A 25,087-nucleotide genomic window follows, 5' to 3' on the forward strand; every position below is an offset into this window, starting at 1 on the left:
ACCACAGTAATGCAAGCACATTCATAAAACAGCTGAGTTCTCAAGACTCTAGGCACTGTGTGCAATCTGCCTCCACACAGCTTTTGTTTGCCCAGGTATCAGATAACTATTTGTACATGGTTCTAAAAAAGGAGTGTCAGAAATAGTCTTTCCTGGAAATGTTCTGTTTGAGAATATTTCTGGGATACCCAGTCCTTTGTGAGTTTACTCCAGGTCATTTTTAAATGTTTTTTCTGGTACATCATTCAGAATCATCTGTTGGCAGTACCATCTGCAACAATAAGATATTCCATTTGTAATAAGAGTGGAAAAAAACATTAACAAATGTCCAAAATAAAAATTCTCCTCTAAATAAGCTGTGTAACGCCTGAAGACTATTTAGTATAAGCAGCATCTATGGCATAGTATAGGCCTACACTGTGTTAAAATTTGCTATTGTAGTAAAACAGTCAATCTTAATTATTTGAAAGCTGACTACCTGTAGGCTTCGTTTTCATTCATTTTTGTAATTAGTACACCCCACACTGCTGATCAGACTGGCCAATGCTTCATTTTGTTCATATTCTATTTGCCCCTGCTCCTGATTTATCAGCCACAGAAACAAACATTGGACTTACACTTTCTGAACAACAAAGATTTATTCTTAAGACATCTCTCTTGCAGTCAGACAAAATTAATGTATACCATTTCTCAAAAAATCCATACTAATGCCATAAACATGCATCAGTGTTGCAAGCAAGATGACTACTATTTGTTGTGATAAAAGATGCAAGTCACACCAGAGCGGCAGTTGATTTTAGCAAACAGAGTTGACGTTGCATGAGCTATGGTTTCCAAGCCCACTTGTTCTTTCCTTGCCCATTACTTCTCTTCAAGCTTTTTGAGCTCTGCCTGTGGCTCCATCTCATTTTTCACATCTGAAACTTCTATCTGAGCTGAAATCCAGCCTATATTCATTCCATGCACCACTGAAAACAGGAATACTATCTAGTGAATCTCTGCACTGGAGTTTAACAATTTATACTGCCTTCACAAGCATGACCAAAAAGAATATTTATGCAATCTCTGTGTTTCTACTAAACATTAACATGCATGAAGTAATATGGGCTAGATTCTAAGTTCACTGCCACCAGTGGAAATGGGGAGTAAAACACTTGAATGGAATTACTCCAGAATTTGTCTTTTCAAAACATTACAATAATTTTGAAGCTTAAGGGAAGCTTTTAACAAGATCTATTTTAAACTAAAGCATGTTTTAAGATACAAACAGGCTAGATTATCTTTGATGTGAACCTATAGCTGAGATTTATGTTGCTTACCAGATTAATTAGTCTAGCCAAAATTTTTAATACCATTTTGCATACCTCTGAGAGACAGAAAGATAAAGATTTAATTTTCTATGAATGGGCCATTACTAACTGTGAAATTGCTTGCTGTTATCTACAGCAAAGTTCTTTGTGGTCTAGCTGTATTTGTTCTGCATAACGAACAGAATGCCAGTGGTTTCCATCTACATACAGTTCTTCACTCAGGGCTCTTTACAGGTATGGCTGACTACCTTTACTTGTTAAAAATGGAGTAACCAGAGGCAAAGAAAGCTTTAGCAGTCAAAACCACTTCTGTGGCATAGTCAAGAGTAGAACTTTGAGCTTCTAAACAATTCCCAAGGGCTGTTTTAACCACTACATAGCACTGTGCTAGGAGGGTGCAACCACAGGTTGTTCTGCTCCACAGTGAGAAACTGTCAGCTCCTCAGTAGCTGTGTGCATGCATGTGTGCTGTTGAGCATGTGTACACACACATTTCCCTCCCAATCCCTCAAATCTTTATGGAGGTGAGCTTTTTGTTCTTTTTTTTTTTTAATGTGTCACAAGAAAATAAATGCCTGAGACATTATCTGCCCATTCCAAAGAGTTCAGAGAATGTGTATGACATCATGGGCATGACTCTCCCACTAATCACATTATATGCTGTTTAACTTAACACTGCTAAGCTTTGTCTGATAACATTGTAAATACCTTTTTATTGTAAATTAGATTATACAAACCTTTTTGGTGTTTAGGTCAGTTCTTGTGTGAGGTCCTCATTCCCCCTTCTCTCTTACCCCAAACTGAATCTTTTTAGTCTCTAAACCGGAGTCTTTCTACAGGAGGAAGCACAAGAAGAAATGAAGGCTAAGCCATTATTGCAGTCTGCAGTGCTGACTTAGATAAGTGGACAGAAGACTCTGTACCTCTGTTCTTTTTTGCTTTCATTCCTCAGAATAAAATCAATAGCTTTTGTTTTTCCCTTGAAGCTGGCTGGATTTCATTACAATCTTCCTGTGAGGTAGCACATATTTTAGATCTATCATTTCCTTCTATCAAGCCTAAGCTGAGTTATTCCAGTTGAAAGCCACTGTGTTCTTATCAAGCCTGGCCTTTATGTTTCTGATTTGTTTACAAAGCAAGCTGTAGAAGTGTTATTTTGTTTTCATTTCTGCATTTGATTCTGTTTTCTCTAACAGAAGAACCAGATTCTAACCATGTTAAACCATAGCCTTGCCACCAGCAAGATCTTCAAAGTGGTTACCACACTGATGCTTCCTTGTTTCTGAGAAGTATATTATTTAATTATATCATTTTTCATATTTTGACTTTTTTTTTTTTTGCCAAAGGAGTATCTAAGAAGCTTCTAGTCTTTTAGAAAACCTCAGCTACAGGATATCTCAAGATTTTTAGACTACTGCATGAGAAGATACTCTTCAACTGTCTTTCCGAACTTTGCCAAGGCCATAAATATCCTAAGCTATTAAAGCAGAGGTCAGAGAACCCAGATTTCTGAGATCTAGGCTCAGCTATATCCAGTTCTGTGTTTCTGTTCTCACTTCAGTCAACACCATCTCTTGGTGTGAACTTGAATTCTGCTTCCCACCCACAAGCAAAACGTGAGGCTCAAGATGCTTCAGACAGAGCTATACCTCCCAGAACCAGAACCACCATCTTCCAACACTGAAATAAGACTTTGATTTTCGCTCGTGTTAGAGCATCTTGTCATGAAGGATTCAGACAAAGCCTTTGTGCCTTCCTCACCTCCCATACTTGAGAAAAATAAATCTTATCACAATCACTTAAGAAAGAAACCGCAAGTGAGGCTTATCCTTTCTCAGCACAAAGAACCACACGATGCAGGTGTATTTCACTTCCAGGATCCCTACATCAAAAAAGGCTCTGCAGCCAGCGCACTGCACTGCTTGGACAGATGCTGCAGCAAGCCAAATGGGCTGGCTGTGCATGCCCAGAAATTCTGCATTCTCATGCAGAGTCCCCTGTGCTTGCTGCTTGGGGCCCTACACATTCTTAGGACTTAAGGTACTAGAAGCTCCCAAAAAGAATGCAAGCCAATCCAAGTGACTGCTCAGACTAAGACAAAGTTAACATAAGTGCTAGTAAGGCACCAGTTAACTGCACTAAAGATAGACTCTCACTTCCTTGAGCACATCACTTGCCTTTTGCATTCCTACAGGTTCCCACCTAGAGAAAGGCAGCAGCAATGCTATACAAACATAGCAAAGGATGCTGTAAAATAAACGTGTTGAGATCTAACATGAAACTCAATCTACACAAGCTGTGATTACTATATACTGCAGTTGTGTATGATCAGTGCTATCCAAACTGGATTCTGTTAACTCCTCACTTCTCATGACATTTTAATAAAACTCCTGTTATGAAACTCCAGTAGCTCTACTGAAAAGAAACACATCTCGTCCTGAAAAAGGTTAACGTACATTTCAAAGGGTGTCCAGCAAGATGGTGCTCCCTTGAACATCTCCTCCCTATCATTTGGCCACTTGAAGAACTCATCAAAAATATGCCTTTACCATGGTTTTCATAATCAGTTAATATCTCCCTTCCCAGAAATATTGAGATGAAACAACATGATTTGTGGGGCAGTTGGTTGATAGATCATGCAAGTCCCACACAACGCAACATTCTTCTATTCAAAGCTTGCAAAGTACCTGGCTGATTTTTTGAAACAGGAGCATTATGCTGAATTTTAATTAACTAATTCACTCGAGAAAAGAATAAGCCTATTAAAGTACAGAAAATTCATATAAAGAGAAATTACAAGATAATTAGCAAATCAGGCTATTTACATTTTTGAAAAGGTGTTATGTGTCTCCTTATAAACAGAAAGGCCACTACTATAAAAAAGAACTAGTGTAATGTGACTTATGTGAACCACCAGCAATGAGTGTGAAAAGCTTCAGTGTCATCACAAAAGTTAAACTGTCACCAATTAGCATATTTAGGAAAAAAAATTGCTTTCTTTTTCCCTTTTCTGTCTCTCTGTTCACTTTAGACTGCCCCATAAAAAAGCTATTCACCCATTTCTAGAATAATGCCCAGAACAGACTTCTTAACTTCACCTCCCATACTAATACATTCCAGTTTTAGTTCTCCAGAGAGAGAACAAGTATCGCTATCTTGAACGACAGAGAAGTTCAGCTACTGGGCCAAAGATCCCAAAGCAACCTGATCACAGAAAAATACAAAACTCTGTTCCACCTGTAAATCTGAACTGCAGGCACAGGAAGAAGAAGCTCACAGGACCAAGAGCAGACTGAAGTATCTAAAAAAACACTCCTAGGTGATAAGGCAATAGCAAGCAAGCTCAATGAATTGTTGCACCTATTTTTAATAAAGAAAGCTACAGCCCTTTTGCAAAGAGAATGAACTTGAGACACTAGCATAGATGAAAATAACCTGATACAAGGGTGATAAACCCTACAGTACCATACGGGAAATAGCCAGACTATTAACTATGGTATGAAATCTACCTTATAAACAAATCTTGCTGTAAAAAATAAGAAAGAGACAGAAAGAAAGATAGACAGACAGACTGAAAATGTGACATCATAACTGATGAGAAGATCATAGCCAAGAGAAATAGATGTTCAACATGACTGATGTAGGGAGCTCCCCACAGGACTCCGAATAGGGTCTGTGAGGTGACTACTGCTGCTTTATATTCCATAAATGATCTGGAAATGTAGGCAGGTTGCTGACGATACAAAAGTAATTCCCAAAAATGAAATTTAAAGTTTATTCAGTGAGTGGGTGTTCAGAGAGTAAATTTTTTCAAGAATCATTAAAAGAAAATAATGCATGAGGAAAGAGCCACCTTCACTGTTCTTCAAATTAGCTATTACTACTCATTAAAGGAATCCTGGAGAAGTGGATAGTTCTCTGCAAAGATCAGTATGGTGCCAGAAGGTATGAAAAAGAAATCCCATGAGCAATTTTTAGTAGAATGAGAACAAAGCAGCAAATGTCATTATCCTTCTCTACATATCCATAGAATACTCCAATACTGAGCACAATGTCAGACATTGTGGAAATATACAGCTACAGAAAGGGCAAGAACAATGGCATACCAAAGATGCAAGTGATGCTGGAAAGTCTTCGCACAGGGAAACCTTAAACAAGCCACTGCCTTCCAGCTTGGAAAACAATTACAACAACAAAGTTCTAGACAAGCTGTTACAGAATGAAAAAGGTAAACAACAATGATTATTTAAAAGCAGTCTTAACAGAAAAAGTAAGGCACCAACTCAAACTGGCAGGCAGCAAGCAGGTTTGAAAGCAAACAAAAGGAAATTCATTTTCACACAATACCTAATGATGTTGTTGAACTTATTGCCACGGGATGTCACGTCAGCCAAGAATACAAGTGGACTTCAAAAAAACAATTAGACAATTTTATGAAAAAAGTCCATCAAAAGGAGTATCAAAAACAATGATACAACCTCAGCCTCCAGCTCAGGAAGGTCCCTAAACCAGAAAGCACTGGAAGCTGGGAGGGCTTGCCAAAGGAAGTATCACTCTTTTCTTGTCCTGTTTTCCATATTCTTTCCATGCCCAAGTTATCAGCCACTATCAAGAGGCAGGATATGGGCCTAGACAGACTTCTGTTGTGACTCTTTTCTACTTGACCAATAGTAACAGGTACAGATATAAACATACATGCATCTACAGTCATGGATAATTCTGTAAAACCCTGCTGTAGTTGAGAGTATGCACTTTTAAGTATAACATAATAAATGACATTTTTTTTTATTTGAATAGGTCTGGAACTGGCTACCTGAACCTGAGCGTGGTGTTTCATTAGTTATGTTCTAAGTCTATACTTTCCAGAGATGAGTTATGATATCATCCTCCTTTTTATTACTCAACTACAGCAATAGAGACCAATTCAGTAGAAGGAACTAGCTCCAAATTTCAGCTGCAAGCCACACATTGATTCACATTCTGGTGAGTGAGAGCTTCTCAGCTTAAAACTCTCTAGAGAAGTATTGAAGTAAATGTCTATCAAGCCACACTGTACCAGTACTTCAAAACCCAGATTATAACTTTATGTCACACTCTAGGTGTAGGATATAATTTGAAGTCATGGCAAGCCTTCAATGTGAGGGAGTGAAACAGCCCCTAAAGATCTTGTTCCTTGCAGACTCCGGTATCCTGAACATGCTTTGCAACTGGAATGGCCTTCTTATCTTCTCCCTTTACCAGCAGTGAAAATAGAGAAGGAAGTGACTCACTGCAAACTCGGCAAGCCTCACTCCTTAGTAGCTATGAGTCTATGAATCAGATGAGAAGCCTGCTACAACAGATTACTTATCACCCTTTTCTTAATTGTTTACCAAACCACAGTTTAAAAAAAATAAATAGATGACTATAAAGGAATTTTAAAAACATGCTCTTTTTCTAACTTCTGTCATGTTTCTTGGTTCAGCTGTGCCGGGAAGGAAATGCTGCTTTTTTGTCATGAAATTACAGCATAAACTACAATGTAAAAGGTACATGCAAGATACAAGCACTGTGGAGAGAAAACTGGTGCATCAATGGTGGCCAGGCAGCAAGTTGCACTGATGCATAATATAGCGAGCGGCAAAATTACACAGGTAAGTTCGTTCTGGTACACTTGGCCAAACACAGAAACCTAATGACAACTCTAGTCCTGTAGTTCTACCACTAATCTCAAGAAAAACGTTCCAAATGGAAACTATTGCAATTTGCACCACTCTACCCAAAAAAGATTCCTCCTCCACTCCTATTCAGCATCTAGTACTTGGAAAGGTATGAGTGTGAATAACTCAAATTAGGAATCAATCCTGCACTTAGCCATAACAAGGAAAGGGATAACTTTTCAGGGTGAATAAGCACCTTCAATTTTCAAATGGAGAACTAAAGTAATGCTGCATATATGAGGATCAGCAAAGCTCTGAAATTCATTTAGACCTGCTTCTATGTAACTTGTACCCTTAAACACTATAGAAAGCTGTCTTAGATGCAAGAATTGTCTGCTAATTAAGTTCATGTGAGTCAGAGGTAAGACAGAACAATTCTGCTTACTACTTGTTAATTCATGTTGGGATTACCACAAGCAGCAGATCCACGTCTGACACTGAAATAAACAATAACTGGGGAGGGTTGGACTTCCGCTTTTGAAAATCACCATATTCATTTAGGCACCTGACCCTAAGATCCAGGCAGGCAAGTCTGGAGCTTTATACTTAGACCCTTACCTTAATTCTGCCACCGCTTCTAAAGTCACCACAAAAATATATACATCTATATATTGATTGAAATCCTGCTGCTTCGTTCATGTTGCCTTCCACTAGAAATCCTTTCACAAGAGAGGGCAGCAGTGTCTGTAACACACTTCCTAATGCAGTGTCTGGCACAAACAGGGCCTATGCTGGGTTTAGGCCCTGGAAGTGGTACTACAGAAGCTAATAATAATACTAGCCTAAGTAAAAACAACCCAAGATAAAAAAACAATAAACCATCCACTACCCCTCTTAAGAAAATTTGTTTATTCACCCCCTCACAAAGGGGGCTGCCCTGTTTATCTGCCTGGAAACCTCAGACATTCCTCGCATGTGCAGCACAGATGGTCGCCACACAACAAAAGGCAGAAGGGCTCCCTGCACATGTAGAGTGGACGTGTCTGGTTTCTGGGTATACAGATGCTTGGTCAGAGCTACTGCTCCAGCAGAGCTGCTGCTCATTCAAAATCCCTAACAAATGCAGAAAGCCATCAATAACAACACTTCCTAGTGGAAAAAGAGACTGTCTGGGAAAGAGCAAATGCACAGTGATCTTGGTTGCGAGTCTTAATTCATTAGTGTACATAAACTGTTTTGAGAACCAGAGGTGGGAGGTGCTAGGGAAGCAGAAATATTATTTATTGAAGTACGAGGCTCTGCTGTTTCTTTTTCTTCAGATATTCTTCATGTCTCATTCTTGATTTATGGTCATTGCTACTTCATTTTTTTTTAGCTATCCTGACCTTCTCTTTGCCAAATGGAATTGCCCCAGACAAAGGATATACAAGGATCTAGGTTTGCTGATATTGCATTCACTTGTTATTTTTCAAATTAATTCACTGCTTTGACACCAGTTCTACTCTTCTTTTGATTTTACAGCAAGATACCAAATGTGACTGCTCTTTACAAATAGCACTTATTTTACGAATAAATGTTATTTTTTTACTACCTTTCTAAACACACACTTCTCCAGCATATGGCAAGGGGTCTACAAGTTTCATTTTGGCCAACCGAGTACAAATATTGCTGGTAATTCTTCTGTAAATCAAAAGACTCAACAGTTTGACAGTAACATTTTCAGTTACTAGGTAGACAATACAACCTTTAACCAAAGAATAAACCTGGGCCACTGCATAAGCTCGAACACAGCAGAGCAGAAAATCAATTCTGTAACGCATGATGTTCTGTGATGCAAATGGTTTACAAGTGTCTGTCCTCGTTCAAGTAATTGCTGAGTGCATAATTGTATTCTATCTTACACACGAGAAAATAGCTAAACACATTTCTTCTTTTGAAGGAGTTATTCCAGCTTTGAGTATTCGAAATACATACCTTGTTTCTTCAAACTATACAGGATACAACTCTCTCTGCTTTTTCCTCAGCTTAGTAAAAATGTAAACAAACCAGGAAATTAAAGACAAAAAAAGAAAAGAGAAAACTACGTTTTCTGCATCCTGTTATGCTTAAATAGAACATGTTATACCAGCCGGTACAACTTCTCAATAAAATGTATTGAGGACACTTCAAAAGCTGACCATAATCATGGAGAGTTAAGTGAGGAATGTCAGCTTGGATGAGGGATTTCTCTGCTTTTGTTATGCATTAGTTAAGTATGGAGGTTTGTGTTCTTTACTTTATCTTGGATTTTACTGTAATGTAATTGAAATCGTTTACTTTTTCAGTTTCCTAAGGATTCCTCTAAATGATTGTATGGATTTAGGTCTAAGGATATTGTAACAGACCCAGAGTCTACTGAAGTCAGTGACAGAAGGCTCTGTGGAGTTTGCTCAGTCCTTTGATGAAGAAACTGTTTTTTCCTCTCTAGTCAGAATACCCCTAGGATCTACCTCCAGACATGCTCAGAAACAAGGTGAAATCCTGGTCACTACGGATCCAGAGGCAAAACTCACACAAACTTCAACAAAATCATGTTTTACAGAAAAGCGTATTTGACTGTATCAGGATCACTCATATCATATGAATTTCATGCATTACATTCACAGTGTTCACAGGATTACATCCTTAGCAGTTATTCAGAGTTTGGGATGTTCACTTCTCTCATTTTCATCAGGCACAGTTTATTGCCCTCAGTCACCCAACCACACCTGAGTCTTCACACAGAAAATGCAGAAATAAAAGTATAATCTTTGCTGTGGGGTGCTTGAACGCTCCAGACAGTGTCATGTAACCATACATGACAAATAGCCAACACACACTTCTGCAGATTTTACTACCTCAGGAACAGACTATGTTTTAAAAACACTCATGGCTTTAGGCTTCATGTGTCAAGTTCTGCATCAAATACACCCCTTTTATAGCCACAGCTCTGACAGGAAAAAACACCCCCACCTCCAATTAAAAAACCAGATCCCTCACCCTCTGCAGATGCACGTGTGGATACTCCATGTGGTAATATCACAATTTCCTTCAGGTCTTCGCAACAGAGAGCTGCCCGGGCCTGTGGGAAAAGGGGCTGTATGTCACGGCCCTTTCTCCCACTGCCCTGGAGCAGATGTGGGGAGTGATGGCTTTGGGGTGAGACCTCCTGAGGGGACAGACCCTCTGAGGGGGAAGAGATCCCCTGAAGTGAGACCTGTGAGGGGACAGACTGCTGAGGGGAGCCCTGCTGATGGGGAGGAGACCTGCAGAGGGGTGAGTCCTCATGAACGGAGCTGAGGGGAGACCCACCACAGGGGTGACTTGTGAGGGGACAGTCCCGCTGAGAGGGAAAGCCGAGGGCAGAGACCCACTGACGGGAAGAGACCTGCAGAGGGCTGAATACTCCTGAGGGGAGCGACCCCTGAGGAGAGAACAGACCTGCTGAGGGGCGACCTGTGAGGGGACAGACCCGCTGAGAGGAAGAGACTTGCAAAGGAGCGAGTCCTCCTGAAGGGAAAGACCCACGGAGGCAGGAGACACTCGTGAGGGGTCAAAAGGACGCAAGCTGAGGGGAGAGACCCGCAGAGGGGTGCGGCTTCCTGAGGTCAGCTACCTGCTGACGGGAGACCTGCGAGGGGAGAAACCCTCTGATGCGGAGGAAGCTCTCCGACAGAGGACCCGCTGCGGAGGAGACTCGCTGAGGTGTAAGTCCTCCTGAGCAGAGAGACCCACTGAGCGGAGGAGCAATCCCTCCGCTCTGGCCGCTGATATCCCCCTGTGAGGAGCCACCGAGGCTGCGGCACGGGGGGACCCCAGCAGCAGAGCCGGTGTGTTCGCAAGTTCTTTTAGGGGACTGACCATAATTCCTTCCGGACTTTCGCGGGGCACCGTGGAACTAAGGCCGCGTCCCGCTCCCCACCGGCGGGGCAGGCGGGCGGGCGGCCCCGAGCAGCGGCAGCGGCGCGAGCAGCAGCGCCCCCTGGCGGGCAGGGCAGGGCGGGCGGGGCGCGGCTGAGGCGCGGGCGCGAGGCGCGGGCCCCGGGTTTGGCTTTCTCCCTCCCCTCGCAGCCTGCGTGTCTCCGCGTGCCTGACTCCGTCTGTCTGCGGCGGCAGCTGCTGCCACGGATACGGTGTCGGAGGGCCGGGGAGGGCGCGGAAACACCTGTTTCCAACGCGAGGAAGGTGGGGAGCAGGCCCGCGGCCGTTCTGGGGAGCGCCCGCCCCGGCCCCTCAGCGCCCGCCGCTTGTAAACCCGCCCGTAAAACCCGCGGGATCGCTTTTCAGAAAGATCGCTTTCAGCGCGTACGCATCCCGCTGAGAAACGCTCCTCGAGCCCTCTCGTTTCCCCACGGTGCCCTCACAGCGGGGTGGGGGGTACGGCCAGGCCCGGGGGGAGCACCCGTGTGGGGAGGGAGCGGGGCAGGTGGGGGAGGCTCCGAGCGCCGGGTGCGCGGGGCTCTGTGCTCCCAGCGCGGCGCGGACCTGCCCGGAGCCGCTGCGCCTCGCTGCAATGTGTAGCTTTTTCCTGCCCTTTTTTTTTTTTTTTTTTTTTTTTTCATAATAAAAGAGGGAGTGAAGCTTAAAAAAAAAAAAAAAAAAAAAAAGCCAACCACAAATGGATCGAGAAGAAGGAAAAAAAAAAAAAACACACAACCCATAGCCAAAGGGGATGCCAGTGAGGTGTGGCTTGCATTTAAATATCCAATATGTCAATGTAAGGGGAGTGTGTACGTATATAAGTGCGGTTTACATCCGAGCGCGGGACACATCCAGCGATGGGAGGCGCGGGCAGCGCGGCGCAGGGCCGGGGCCGGCAGCGCGGGGCCGGGCGGCAGCAGCCCGCGCCCTGAGGGCCGCTCGGCGCTCGGAGGCCGCTCCGCGGGGCCGGCCCTGGCCGCGGCCCCATGGCCGAAGTGGGCGGCTTCCTGGGCGCGCTGGACCCCGACCTGCACGGCTTCCCCCCCGCGCTGGGCGGGCTGCCCCTCGCCGACTCGCCCGGCTTCCTCAACGAGCGCCTGGGGCAGATCGAGGGGCGGCTGCAGCGGGGCTCCCCCACCGACTTCGCGCACCTCAAGGGCATCCTGCGGCGGCGGCAGCTCTACTGCCGCACCGGCTTCCACCTGGAGATCTTCCCCAACGGCACGGTGCACGGCACCCGGCAGGACCACAGCCGCTTCGGTAAGGGCGCGGCGCGGCGGCAGGTGCCGGCCCGGCAGGTGCCCGCTCGCTGCCCGGGGCGGGGGAACGAGCCTCCCGACACAGCGCTCGCTCCCCGGCGATGCGGACGCTTTGATTTCCCGTTTGCTGCTCTCCCGGCGCTCAGCCCTTCCGCAGGTGCACAGAGACGTGCCTTAGGAAAGGAAAGGGGAAAAAAACGGCGGATGGGGCGGCGTGGGGTGCGCAGCCGAGCTCCGGCTGTGCCGCTGAAATTAACAGCAAAAGAAAGGAGGGAATACGTCGGAAAATGAAATTCCTGGCTTTTTCTTTCTTTTTTTTCCCTCCTTTCTTTTGGCTGCTGCAGATATCTGTGAGCTAATATGATTTCTTCCCCTTGTATGAATCTCATTAGAAGTGTCTCCCCGAAGCAGGCAGGGATCGGCGGGCTGGAATGGTGTGAGAGCTCGGTTCTGGGAGGCTGTTGGAAAGGAGAGGGGAAGCTGAAGGGGGATAAATGCTAAGGGGACCTCCGAAAGGAGAAGACGGAACAAGAGGCAGAGCACTGCGGATTTACCTTGCTGTCTGGGATAAAGCTGGAAGACTTCAGAGCCTGTATCAGTGTCACACAAGAGTAGGGATCTTTAATGAGACCGTATGTAATCTTCCAAAAATGCATCCCAAGCCACAGGCGAAGGAGTACAGTAAGTTTGAGCACAGCTAAGAAAAATTCCCGCTATTTCAGCATCTAGTGCAGGTGTCTGGGTAAGCTATCAACAAGTCCCATGCCACTGATCTCAGCTTTGTTGTCAACAGGTTGCAAGAAGTGTTCGCGGGACTTGTTACAGTTTTCAAGCAATTTAACTCCTTGCTGAAGGGAATTCTTTTTTTGACTTAGTTTGCAGCCGGTCCTTTCTGATTCTTCAGGAACGCTACTGCTGATGCTGCAGTTGTTAGTTTAAGGCAGGTTTTTGGAACAATTGGAAAAGCTTATCTGCGAACTGTGCTTTTCCATAAACACCAGGTGTGCGTGTAGCATGTCCTTGCCTAAATCAACAAGAAAGTCATAACCTGCAGGTCAGAGTGAGGTACTAATAGGCTCATGGGGCAAGTGTTCTTTAATTACCTCCCGAAAGACACATATCTTTAACCTTTTAAAAGAAACTGAAAGCAAACCCATGGCATCTGTTTGCTTTTTAGTTTAATCTGCCACGTAGCCTTTATATCAGTTCTTTTTACCTATCTTTGTACAGTAAACTGTTTCAGATGGCAGTGCTTCTCCCAGTTCCATTTTCTTTAAAAGCTGAATGCATTTCCAAACAAACTTTGGAAAAATGCATTAAACGGGCTAAAACTTTTCATGAATTTTGCGCACTTAAGCTTAAGTCACACAGTGTGTTCAATAAATCGAAACACTGGCATTCCCTAAGTGTTTTAGCAGTCAGCATCCAGCTACGTAAACTAGACCAGACTTCAGATATAAAATATTATAGTTTTCTGCTTCAGGGTTTTCCCAAAGGCAGTGTAAAATAAATAGTTATTTGTTGTAATTGCACGACAAAGCCCCAAAGGATTAGGCTGGAATCCTCATGTTCAGATAAAGTTGGACTGAACCTCGCTTCAGCAGAGACTCAAAGCAATAACGTATTGGCACACAGTATTCACCATCTGCGTTCAGTAGCCATGAATATTTAAATTCCAATGTTACTGGTATGGTTCATATTAGGATGTCATGTATCGATGCATTCCTAAATTTTGCATGCAGCAGTCAGAAAGCAGTAACTTATTTCAGAAATAGGCAGCCCGTACAATTCTGGGGAACTACAGGTAGAGAGGTTTTCAGGGTGGCAGTTTAAAGCTGCCTTAAATTTAGGGGCACATGAGGAAATAGAAATCCAGTATGATGGTTTGGTGGATCTAGCCCACGTGGCTGGAAGGTGCTCCCCGATCACATAAGCAGATTATTCATCCATGCTTGCTGCACAGATGGCTCCTTGGGATGCCACAGCAAAGGCACGTATCCAGCTGCAGATGGGATGTAGGTGGGAACTGGACTTTGTATCCCCATCTCTGATTGCTGGAAAGCATTCAGGGCAGGCAGTATCTGCACCCTCCCATGTACAGTCAGCCCTAAAGTTACCAGACTTCCAGAGAAGTCTTCCAGAAAGGACAAGAATGAGCCAAAGGCCTGGTGATGCAGAACAGAGTACAAAGCAAGGGTAAAGGGAGGGATTCATTTGTACCTCAGATTTCAAGCCATATACTCATGGGACACAGAAAAAGTTGCAGCAGCATCTACCCACAGAGCAATCATAGTAACTATTGCCTCTCATCTGTTGATCAGAGCTTTCTGAAATCACACCTGTCTTCTGGAATGTGACATTTTATACTTGTAAAAATACAGATTCATACAAGAACAGCAGTGTGCAGCTTATTTTTCCTAGAAGAAACTTAGTGCAGGGTGAAGCCCTCCAGGACCATTGGAAGAAAGCACTTTCTTAGACTAAATGAGTGCCCAAATGAGTTTTCTGAATGGGCAGCTCCACCTAAGCCATCCCAGAAAAAAAAGGAAGCATTTTTAAAACCATGTCTGTTCTCACTGTGTCTGCTAGCGGCCTTCCTGTATAAAGAAATAGAGGATAGTCAAAGGCTGGAGAGGGTTTGGACTGACACTGACACCCCTACGAGAAGAATCCTGAGAAGAAAAGTGAGATAAGTTCTCCAGGGAAATCTCTGCCAGCAGGAAGCACTCGTTTTCTGCCTTGCGTCTGTTTTACACCAGCATTCAGCAGGTGACTCCAACAGTGCTACTCTTCACTGCAAGCAAAGGTGAAGGGCCTCAAGTTTGTACTGGAGACTAATAAAGGGAGAAAAACAAAGCTTTTCTTGGGTACAAATCTGGTAACAGACCTGTAATGGAGTCTCTTAGAGAAGCCGATGAAACCTCCAGAGAAAGTTTTGCAGCAGATTTTGACATTCCCACTCCAGAGCACCTGTTACTGAACAGTTGTTGAGGTTTTTTAGCCAAAGCTTTGAGTTTGTAGACATTAATACAACATCTGAGGTTGTTTCTGTACCCCCGCTCATCAATACAGTTATGTGTGAAGAGACAGGTGCAAGGAGCTGAATTGTTCTTTGAGGGATAGTTTATAGTAATGCGAGAGCGCGTGGGTCTGGCTGCGACAGCGCTCGGGAGATTACTGAGTGCTCTGGTGTTAAATGAATCCAGTTGGAGTCTTAATCAAATCTCTCCAAATATCATCTAGAAAGACTCAAAGACCAAACAGAATGAATAATCAAAGCATGAAAAATGAGGCGAGTCCTGGGGGAAGGGAAAAAGAGAAAGGGAGGGAAAAAGTTAAAAAAGGGAGGTCTACCACAAAAACACACCGCTACAATTCAAAAGAAAATTCTCGATCTGGCCCCAATGGCTGCTCCACGTGCTGCTGGAGATCACATGTCTGAAGCTGCGATTTTGTCTAGTGATCGGAGTGAGTTGAGGACAGGGTGGATATCTGCCCACATTTTTTCAGCCTTCACTCTGTCTCCTGACTTTCTTGGGTTTAAGTTACGTTCCTAATGGTATTTCAACATAGTTATCTTCAGTGCACATCTTTCAGTGCCACTCAGAGATCAGAAAAAGGGAGTATTACAAGTGATGTTGTCAGAAGAGATCATCACAAGCCCACCTTGAAGAAATCTTGTTGACAAGACCAGCAAGCATTGACCTCATCTGCACCAGATGAGAGGTGTCTCCCCCACTCAGAGAGGCGGTCAGTGCTGCCCCTGGGTTGCCCATACCAAGTCTATGGATTCCTGGGTTCGGGTGCCACAGACAGAGCATGCTTGTGGGTATACTCACGAAAAGCTATCAGTTTCCCTTCCTTAAACATCCCTCAGTTCCTAAACAGGATGAGGGGCATTTTCTTGCTTCCTAGGCAGGAGAGAAGGTAATTTTACAAAGAAAAAAGGAAGAAACAGTGTTGCTGAGAACTGCATTTGTGCCTGTAGGAAGATCTATCTACAGCTCTCCAGTTACCAGATACTTTTCACTTGACCATTGACTTGTCATCAGCCTGGGAAACAGTCTAAGGATCCCTGTGATTCTTTCCCCCTGTGTTAGTTTTTACTTTATTTTTTCTGAATAATGGTACCACTGTTCAACAAGAGGGGAGGGAAGTTATCATTACTGAGAAGCAGCAGCTGACATCATGTCTGTAGTACAGGTGGGAATACGGAAGTGTACAGCAGTTCACTAATGCGCTCCATGTTTCAGGAGCGGTGGGTAGTGGAGGCAGAAGAAAATTCATCCTGCACCTCTTCTCTCCCAGATCACGCCTCTCAGATACAAATTCCCAAAGCCAGATGCAATACGAGCACAGCCAGGTCCTGGTTTGCCTGCCTGGCTTGTGAAGGCACTGCCTGCTCCTGCCAACGTGTCCCCAGGGGTGCATTAAAAGGAAAGAGTCAGCTCTCTGGAAAGTCAATACTTCTAGATCCTGCTGGAGAACCTTGAAGAAAACAGAGGACATTTGTAAAGACTATCCTTCCTTTTTGCTTCAGAGGATCAAATAGACAACACATTGATCACCACAAGCCCAAGGGAAGACAGGTTATCCTGCTCTGAGTGCGGCCAAGTGTACGTTTCAGCTAGGAAAATTTCTGCACTGATTAAAAAAACATGTTTTCTGTTTGTTTCCCTGCTTGTTTCAAGGAATTCCACTTCTTAAGTCCATATTTTGTCTCCACCGCACAGCACCTGCTGGCTCCAGGGAGCGCTGGTTCAGACATGCAAGCTGTAGAGTAGGCAAGGCAAAAGGAGGACAGAAGGTCTGACAGGAGGCAGGAAGAGGAATTTGTGCCCCTAGCTTGGCTGCCAGCATCTGCCTGACAATCTGCACTGAGCGAAGGTGTCCATCGCCATGTATCTGCCCTATATTTAGGTGGTGACACAGTTACCCTCTGAAAGTCACCACATCCACACCTGACCAAGCAGAAGATACATTTCCAGAGCTGAGAGCTGACTGCCACTGAAGTCAGCCGGCTCAGGTGGCTGTGTGTCACGCGGTGATTTTAGACCAAGGCATACATTTAAGAGGATCAGGAGGTAACCTGATCGGAGCAGTAAGGGGCAATTGCTCAGGACTGGACATTTTGGGAGCTATATTAAGACACCTGGAGCCAAGCTAAAGGTTAGAGCTACTTTGTCCTCTTCAAAGGAGATGTCTTGCTCATTCATTAGACATACCTGGGATGATGAATACCCTCTTCCTCTACTGCTACCTCTTTGCTACCTAAGAACTGGACCTCTAGACCAGCAGCACATGATACAACCAGAGTCTAGCACAGTCCCTCTATAGCACCTTTAGAAGGTTTTTCTGCGAAGTTTGAATAGAGCAGACATGGGGCTGGGCCAGGTTCACAGGGCAAGAGGGCATTTCAGGCCAAAACGATGCCTGGGAGGAAGAACTGGCAGCTTCTCAGTGCCAGCAGCTGTGGAGGAAGGTGCATTTCCACCTGCGTGTATCTGAAGTTCGGCTTTATCCCTGACATCTGTATACATTTGGAGGTGGCAAGTACCTCACTGGAGCTGCAGGAACAGGGAAGCCCTCACAGACAGCTCGTTAGTGCCTTTTTCCTTATTTTTATTGTAATCATCACTTTAAAGCGTGTGGGACTATCTTCTCATACCAGAAGCCCAGTGGGGACAAAGGTCACTTTGCTTCTGGTGGAGAAATCCAGCGTGGTAACAGGCTTCGAAAACTGCTCATCAGGCAAGCACAAATGTCTGTATTTGTCTTTTTTGTGTCTGACAAAAACAGTAGCTGAGCAATCCTTTTCTCATTAGGAAAGGTAATTCCTCCTGGACAAACCAAATTCACAATGCAGGGGAGACCTGGATTAAAAACTTACAAGACTGCATGCATACAGGACTATAGATTTAAGAACCGTGCAGTTATAAATAAAGAAAGCAACGTCTGTAAGAAGCTCTATAGCTGGAAAAGCTGTTTTGTGTTTGTCACTTGGGCCTGGTGTCAGTTTTATCATTTGCAATTTGCATTCCTTTTCTGTTTCAGGCATTTTGGAGTTCATCAGCCTGGCGGTGGGGCTGGTTAGTATCCGTGGGGTGGATTCAGGACTCTACCTCGGCATGAACGAGAGAGGCGAGCTGTATGGGTCGGTAAGTTTAAGATCTTGTGATGACTGCAACGCTATATAAGAGATGCAGCAGTAAGGGCTATGAGGCTTCACTGGTGTCACAAGCTGTGCCTGACACAGGCCTCTGAAGCCCTTGTGATGCCACACGCTTCCATCTCACCCACTGCTGTTATTGTGTAAACGACAGCTGTTGACATATGGGGTCACAGGGAGGGGGATACGCTCATGCTGTGATGGTCCATGGCAGGGTGCAGCCCCCAAAGCGCTGTGCACAGGCACCATTTGGGGCAATGCCTGGAATGCTGCAGGGTTCATTGTGGTTCAGCCTTTCAGAAACAGGGCAGGAGTGGTCAACTAAAGGCAGGGGGGGGTGTGGAAATTTAGCATAAAAATAGGTGCTGATGGTGTGGTTTCATGATTAACATCAGCTTTATTGTCCACATGATAGGGATCTGCATGTATCTGCAGATCTGACATTTATATTATAGTTCTCTAATGGAAGCTGAAAGTGTGGTCTGAGCGTTGCTTTTATTATAACATTCTGTACAACCCCTTCTGGGAGTTTGGGGGAGTTTCTCATAATTATCTGGAAGTGCCCTTTTCAGACTAGAGTTTTCTGTGTTTTGCCAAAAGCCACATGTAAACTTCTTGCTAGTTTCTCTCAACACAAGCTCCTTAATACCTATAAAACCTTTCCTAGCATCACCTATAGGATATTCTGCCTCATTCAGCACTGCTGTAGGATACATAAAGCAGAAATACCCTGCTTCCAATCCAGGCTCAGGTTTAGAGGGGAAGTTTGTTGGTCATTTGCTCCCTTGATTTTGGGATATGCCTTGGAGCTGCAGCTCCCTGCTCCTCTGGCAAGTGGCTTGCACTGCTGTAGAACCAGCAGAAATGGCACTTTTCTGTTTTTCTGCCCAACATTACAAAGCTTGTAATGCCCTTTATCCACCCTAAGATAGCCCCATAAAGAGAGCATCCGCTGGGGTTTTGCTGGGTGAAAAATCTCTGCACAGAGAAAGGGAACAATAAACCATGAGTTACCATCATCTTCTCCCATTCCCATCTGCTGGGACTGCTGCAGTCCCCTTCTCTATTTGAAGATACAGATGCTGAATTTTATATGAGAGAATCAAAGACCAGCATGGATTGTTAGCTCTTCTTTCTCCACTTCATTTCTTTAATAACATCTACCCTAAATAAAAGATAGATCAAACGTAAAGTCACCCAGATTCCCTAAAGCAACACAAATATTTTAAACCACGCTTCAGAAACCAGGGCTCTAGCCTAAAGCCACACAGCAGCACCGGTCCTGTTACACTGCAAGGCTGTTCAGCAGCTCCTGGAATTGCAGCTTTTACTCATGCCTGCTGAAAATGAGAGCACAAACTTGCTTATATCCTTTGCTTTCAAGCCCTGCAGCTCTGATCATGAATCAACAGTTAATTAAATTCTAGGGCCTGTCTTATTGCTACGTCATAGAAATAACAAAAACACAATTATACAGCACTGGAATTCTGGAAACAGAACTGGCCTTAAGATGCAATTACGGAGCTCTCTGTCATTGCATCTTGTACACGAAATACACCAGGCAATAGCACTAGCATTATGGCAGTATTACAAGAGGCTACAGTAGAATGGTATTTTTAAGATTTCAGCAAGTTTACTATTTCCCTCTGTGCCCACTTTGCACGCCCTGTGTGCTGAATTAGCAGTGTCAAACATCAGCACCGCTCCCCCTGGGACAAGGCTCCCTGGTAGCCACATCCCAGCCTTTCTGTTACACTGACACTGACTGAAGAAGCGCTAGGAGAGAGCGTGCTCACATGGCCTCAGGCACAGCGAGGACATCCCAGGGCTCAGAAGAAAAAAAAAAAAATGACATCCTGCAGTCACCTCAGACTCTGCAAGCGTTTCATGCCACCACAGTTCCTGCAAGCTGCCCCAGAGAAGCAGGCGCTGCGTGGGGACAAGGCAGCAGCGCTCCGCTCTTATCAGGCAGATCGCATCCGTGTGTTCTGAGTAGATGCCATCCTGGGAGAAGGGGGTAGGCCACATTCATTGACAGATCTGGGAAGAGAAACCTGCAGTTCCCCAGATCTCAGATGATGAGAGCTGTGGCGTTGGCTCTTGGAGGACTCACACGTTACCTCAGGGTTGATTTAATTAGCAGCAAAACATTCAAAACAGGTTCTGAGCGCAGGTGAGCTCCTGTATCTTATTACAAAACGTCTACTGCAGGCAGTAACATTTACTTAGCACTCAGAACAGCACAGATAAGACACATTCCCTACCCAAATAGTTTACTGTGTGGGTACGCTGTTTGTAATATTAGAACATCCTACGTCTGCAGACCGCCTTTCATCTGGAAGGCCTCCAGAGCCCCTCCTGGGCCACCCCCATAGGGGACACCAGGTCCTCGCTGGAGCGCAGCCCCAGAGCTGGCACGGGGAGACGGAGGGAGCGAGAGGAGCTCACGTGGCATCTGGGTGACGGGCACTGCCTGAAAGCCATCCCGGGCCGCTGTTCCTGGGGTGAGGGTCAGCGGGGCTGTGGCTTTGCGACACCAGCGGCATCCATCCCCCGAGCCCAGCGTGGGATGCCTCGGCTGCACACTGGCCCTGCGCCGGGGCTGGCACACGCTCATCGCATCACCTATCGCCGCCGTAAATCTCCCCAGGTTAGGCATGCAGACCTCCCCGAGTCTTGTTATGGCCTCACATCACAGCTATCTGCTGCTTCAGAAGATGAAAGGCCTGAGGAATGCTTTCATTCATGTTACAGTGTATATTATTATGTGCCTTGAACTTTCAAAGTGGCGCTCGCCGCTGCTCAAACCGTTCCAATGCACGGCTCGCTGGTCCTGCCGGGAGGTGCCCCTTGCCACAGAGCACACTGGCTGTGTGCTGTGACTGCAGCCCTGCGCGGGCACCCCCTGCACAGCACACAGATGCCGGCAGCACCGCCGCTCCCACAGCCGTCTCCGCATTCACACCCCGATCGCAGACACCTGGCTGTCTGTTTCAGAGTTCTGCAGCAGCTTTATGTTGTTTCTAACAGCGAGCCTTTGCAAAATGCACACCCACCTTCTCCTTCCATCTCCTTCCTCCTCCAACTTCAGAGGTTTTTGAGTCTGGGCACGCGCCGGTTCCCAGCTCTCACCCACAGGAATCATCCCTGGCAGCACAGTCTCCATCCTCAGGGCAGCCAGCAGCAGGTAGCTAGGAAAACCATAGGATAATAAAGTGGAGAAAAGAGCAAGAGGGTTTGTTTTTGTTTTTTTTTTGACACATATCTTTTTCTTCTCCCACCTCTGCCCCAACGCAGAAGAAGCTCACAAGGGAATGTGTTTTCCGAGAGCAGTTTGAAGAGAACTGGTACAACACGTACGCCTCAACCCTCTACAAGCATCCCGACTCGGAGAGGCATTACTACGTGGCTCTGAACAAGGACGGCTCCCCCCGCGAGGGGTACAGGACTAAGAGACATCAGAAATTCACTCACTTTTTACCAAGGCCCGTGGACCCTGCCAAAATACCTGCAACGTACAGAGACCTCTTCCACTACAGGTGATGTTTCCTGCGGCTGCCCCATCAGTGTACATACTTGGGCTCCCAAGCTTTTTCCCAGAGCACTATATTAATAGTCATTCCAGCATTCCTGTAAACGTAGATGACATAGGAAAGCACTTACATTGAATCCAGACACTGCTGTTCCTCCTTGTTTCAAGTGTATATCGAACCTGGGTTATTTATGGGGGTGGGGGTAGGGGAAGGGAGGGAACCCTACATAATCTTTCGTTTTCGTTCACTTTCTTTACTTGGTGGCTGTAAGAGGCCAAATAGTCAGTGTTATGGTTGCTTAAAAGAACAAACAGGCAAGCAAACTCGTTAACCAGGGGGAAAAAAAACAACTAGAATTCAGGAGAAGGAAGGAAAACAGAAGACCACAGAACTGCTCCAGATGCTTCTGATAAGCTCGGGATGGTTTCTGGCTAAGAAGCAGCCTTTCAGATGGCACCGTGCTGCAGCGGCCCTGCAGGCTGCTACATGGATGATGCTGCGTGGACTGGTCCCGGTGTGTGGGGTTTTTCCTGCTGTTGGGGTGGGAACCGGGTGAGGAACATTATTCAGATGTAAGCATGGATACTGTGCATAGGGACAAAGCTATTTATAAAATGTATATGATATTTATTTTATATATTTATTTATTTCAAAATAATTTTATTTTTAATGAAAGATGCTATGACCGGATTTTCATCAGGAAGAATAAGGTCCTACTGAAACAGGAAAAAAAAAAAAATGAGTTTTAAGAGCTTATTGGCAATAAAATTGTCTTTATATTGTAGATTTCTTGCTAGCCCTTTTTTTTGGCACTCCATAATGTTTAACCCAGTATTTTCTGATCAACACGAAGACCATCCATAGAAAGGCTTTGGAGAGTAAAGATAAATTTTATAAACTTGTACAAGGGCAACATCAAATTACAGCTGGAATGGACCTAGCAAGCGTGACCCCGCTGCCACGAGCAGCTGGACGCCCGACAAGCCCTAGAATCACAGATGCAGTCCTCTCCTCTGTGGCCGCAGGGGCAAAAGAGCTCCTCAGGCCAAGCACCAGCACAGCACAGCCCTGGAAGACCCAGACGGGATTGCCCAAGAGTGCGGCTCAGCGCTGCGCTGCAAGGAGCCTCCCCGGCACAGCCAGCGTCCTCACGTCCTTGCTGGGGTCGTCCTTACCACAGCTTCATTTCTCCCGGTACAGTTTCTCAGCCTCCACTTTGCGAAGCAGTTTGGGTGAAATTTCGGCCTCTTCAGCTTTACTCCCCGAATTCCCAGAAGAAGGAACGGTCCAGCTTCCCCACGCCCCATGTACTGCTAAGCGAGGCGGCGGTGCTGGGCCCGGTGCTCCCGGCCACCTCCTGTCCTCTCTGCCACTGCCCAGGTCCCCGCTGCAGCGTTTGCTGCCCAGCGTCCCAGCCGGTGCCGCAGCTGTCACAGACAACAGTCTGCAGATTGCAATGAAAAGATTAAAGGAGCTTTACCTTGAATGATCTAGACACGGAGGAATTTAATCCCGTGTTTGAAATAAAAAATGTTTATTTACCTTTTTCCTCTGAGTCATTGCTGAAACATCTAATCCTCAGCAGCCATGTCAGGAGCACAGTCGGTCATGAAAAGTGTCCCCAAATGTACTTTTGACCTCAGCAAAGCAAAAACTCAGCTCTCCAGCTTCACTCTGCAGCCCTTCCGCCGCCACCCCGGCAGCGCCCATCTGCGTCCCGCTGCTGCTCTCGGCTGTCAGGGGAAATCCCAGAGGGGCCGCGGAGATAACACATCGCGGAGAGCCACTGCTGCTGTGGGATGGGGCCAGTGACCCTCCCTGCTGGCTGTCTCCAGACAGGGCTTTCCTTTACACCTGGAGATAAGGTTAACACTGAAGATGCCGTTTCTCACCTTCACAATGAAGGTAAAATCTGATCTCAGCAATGCCAAGTACGTGCTTTTTGCCAACCTGAAAGGGTTCTCATTTGGCCCACGCAACTGAACTGGTCCTCCAACGTCAGGAGCCAGGATCAGACCCGGAAGGAGGCTCCTGCTGCAAAGGGATGCACGAGCGCAAGAGCGACGGCACAGAACTCCTTTTCAGGATCTGGGTTCCAAGAATAACATTTGTAAACAGCAAAATCTGCAAAGAATTCACTGAAAACAGCTTTGTAGAGGTCGGTACCATTTCTCATGTGGGACATTCTTTAAAGGGGGAGTTCAGCATTGTTTAATCCCACTGTAATGGTTACTTCCAGCAGGAATTTACTGAGTTAGGTTCTGGTTCAGCAAAATACTTAAACGTATGAGTAATGGGACTGAACTGGGACCTTAGCAGCAGCAGAATCGATGACCACAGGCTTTGACTGCGCTCTGAGTTGCAGTGGGTGCAGCCGGCGACGCACAGCGTGTGCAGGACTTCTCTTTCCCTTTGCCTGTGCGTGCATGAAGACACACTCACCCCTCGCACGCTGAGGCGGAGCTGACCACCACCTCCTTCAGCCATTCCCCACAGCCGCTCGTCCTGCCGACACCTTGACACACAATTTGGGCAAACCAGCAGCGGCCTTGTGCCTCTTTTGTTCCCACCTGCCCAGGGCTGTTTCATGCACAAAAAGCCACAGATCTGAAAACACAACTGTAAACAGAACAAAGGACGTTGTTTTTAGAGGTTCTCCAATTGGAGAAGGCTGGGCACGTAATAATTGAACTTTTATTCTGGGAACAGCTGTGTAAAGCAGGAGGAAGGAGGTCGGCAGCAGAGCGGGACGGTTTCCTGAGTCTCACTACAGAGGGGGGCAGATATGGAGGAAAACCCTCAGCACGAGGCCAGAGCAGCACCCAGCACACCACAGCGCAAACCTGGCCTGGGGGGGAGCTGAGGGGTGGGGATGGCTCGGAAGAACAAGTGGTGACACACAGGTGGCCTCAAGGACATGCCCCCCGGGACCCTGCTGCCAGCGGCTTGGGGACACCCAGTGCTTCTGCAGGAGAGAAGTGGAGGGGATTTGCCCCCCCCCCACAGAACACAACGGAGAGCCCAAAGCTCCACAGCAAGTTGAGAAATTCTGTGCTGAAAGGTGAGGAAGGAGCCCTTCTATGTGCGTGCTGCCCCACTGGGCAGAAAGAGACGTGCTACGGCTGCCAACAGCGGCCAAGACATTCCTGAAAGGACACGTGGCTAGAGCATGTCCCCAAAGGAGAAGGGCCAGAGTTCTTTCCGTAGCGAGGCATGGACATCTGCATCCCTTGGGCAG

General features: G+C 45.9%; 1 protein-coding gene and 1 long non-coding RNA gene across 3 annotated transcripts in view; one reads left to right on the forward strand and one right to left on the reverse strand.

Moving 5' to 3' along the window:
- The window catches only part of LOC110403458, a 78,269-nt gene extending 67,312 nt beyond the window's left edge, over positions 1-10,957 (reverse strand). The window contains exons 1-3 of one of the 2 annotated variants that reach the window (XR_002441674.1): positions 10,829-10,957; positions 9,968-10,049; positions 2,048-2,143 (exon numbers count right to left, since the gene is read on the reverse strand). This is a non-coding gene — a long non-coding RNA (uncharacterized LOC110403458). The remainder of the gene's footprint in view (positions 1-2,047; positions 2,144-9,967; positions 10,050-10,828) is intronic. The other variant, XR_002441675.1, reaches the window with a different exon arrangement.
- FGF16 (fibroblast growth factor 16) lies at positions 11,804-23,391 on the forward strand. Its single transcript, XM_021405675.1, has 3 exons — positions 11,804-12,148; positions 18,202-18,305; positions 21,614-23,391. The coding sequence occupies exons 1-3, from the start codon at positions 11,875-11,877 to the stop codon at positions 21,857-21,859; spliced, it is 624 nt and encodes a 207-aa protein (XP_021261350.1). The 5' UTR covers positions 11,804-11,874; the 3' UTR covers positions 21,860-23,391.

This window comes from Numida meleagris, chromosome 8 (assembly GCF_002078875.1).
Source record: "Numida meleagris isolate 19003 breed g44 Domestic line chromosome 8, NumMel1.0, whole genome shotgun sequence".
In the NCBI taxonomy this organism is placed as follows: Eukaryota; Metazoa; Chordata; class Aves; order Galliformes; family Numididae; genus Numida; species Numida meleagris.

Excerpts from the sequence above, each read along its gene's own strand:
- FGF16 (XM_021405675.1), top strand. The coding sequence starts at position 11,875 with ATGGCCGAAGTGGGCGGCTTCCTGGGCGCGCTGGACCCCGACCTGCAC. Across the intron at positions 12,149-18,201 it reads GCAGGACCACAGCCGCTTCG|GCATTTTGGAGTTCATCAGC; the intron begins GTAAGGGCGCGG and ends TTTCTGTTTCAG. Across the intron at positions 18,306-21,613 it reads GAGGCGAGCTGTATGGGTCG|AAGAAGCTCACAAGGGAATG; the intron begins GTAAGTTTAAGA and ends GCCCCAACGCAG.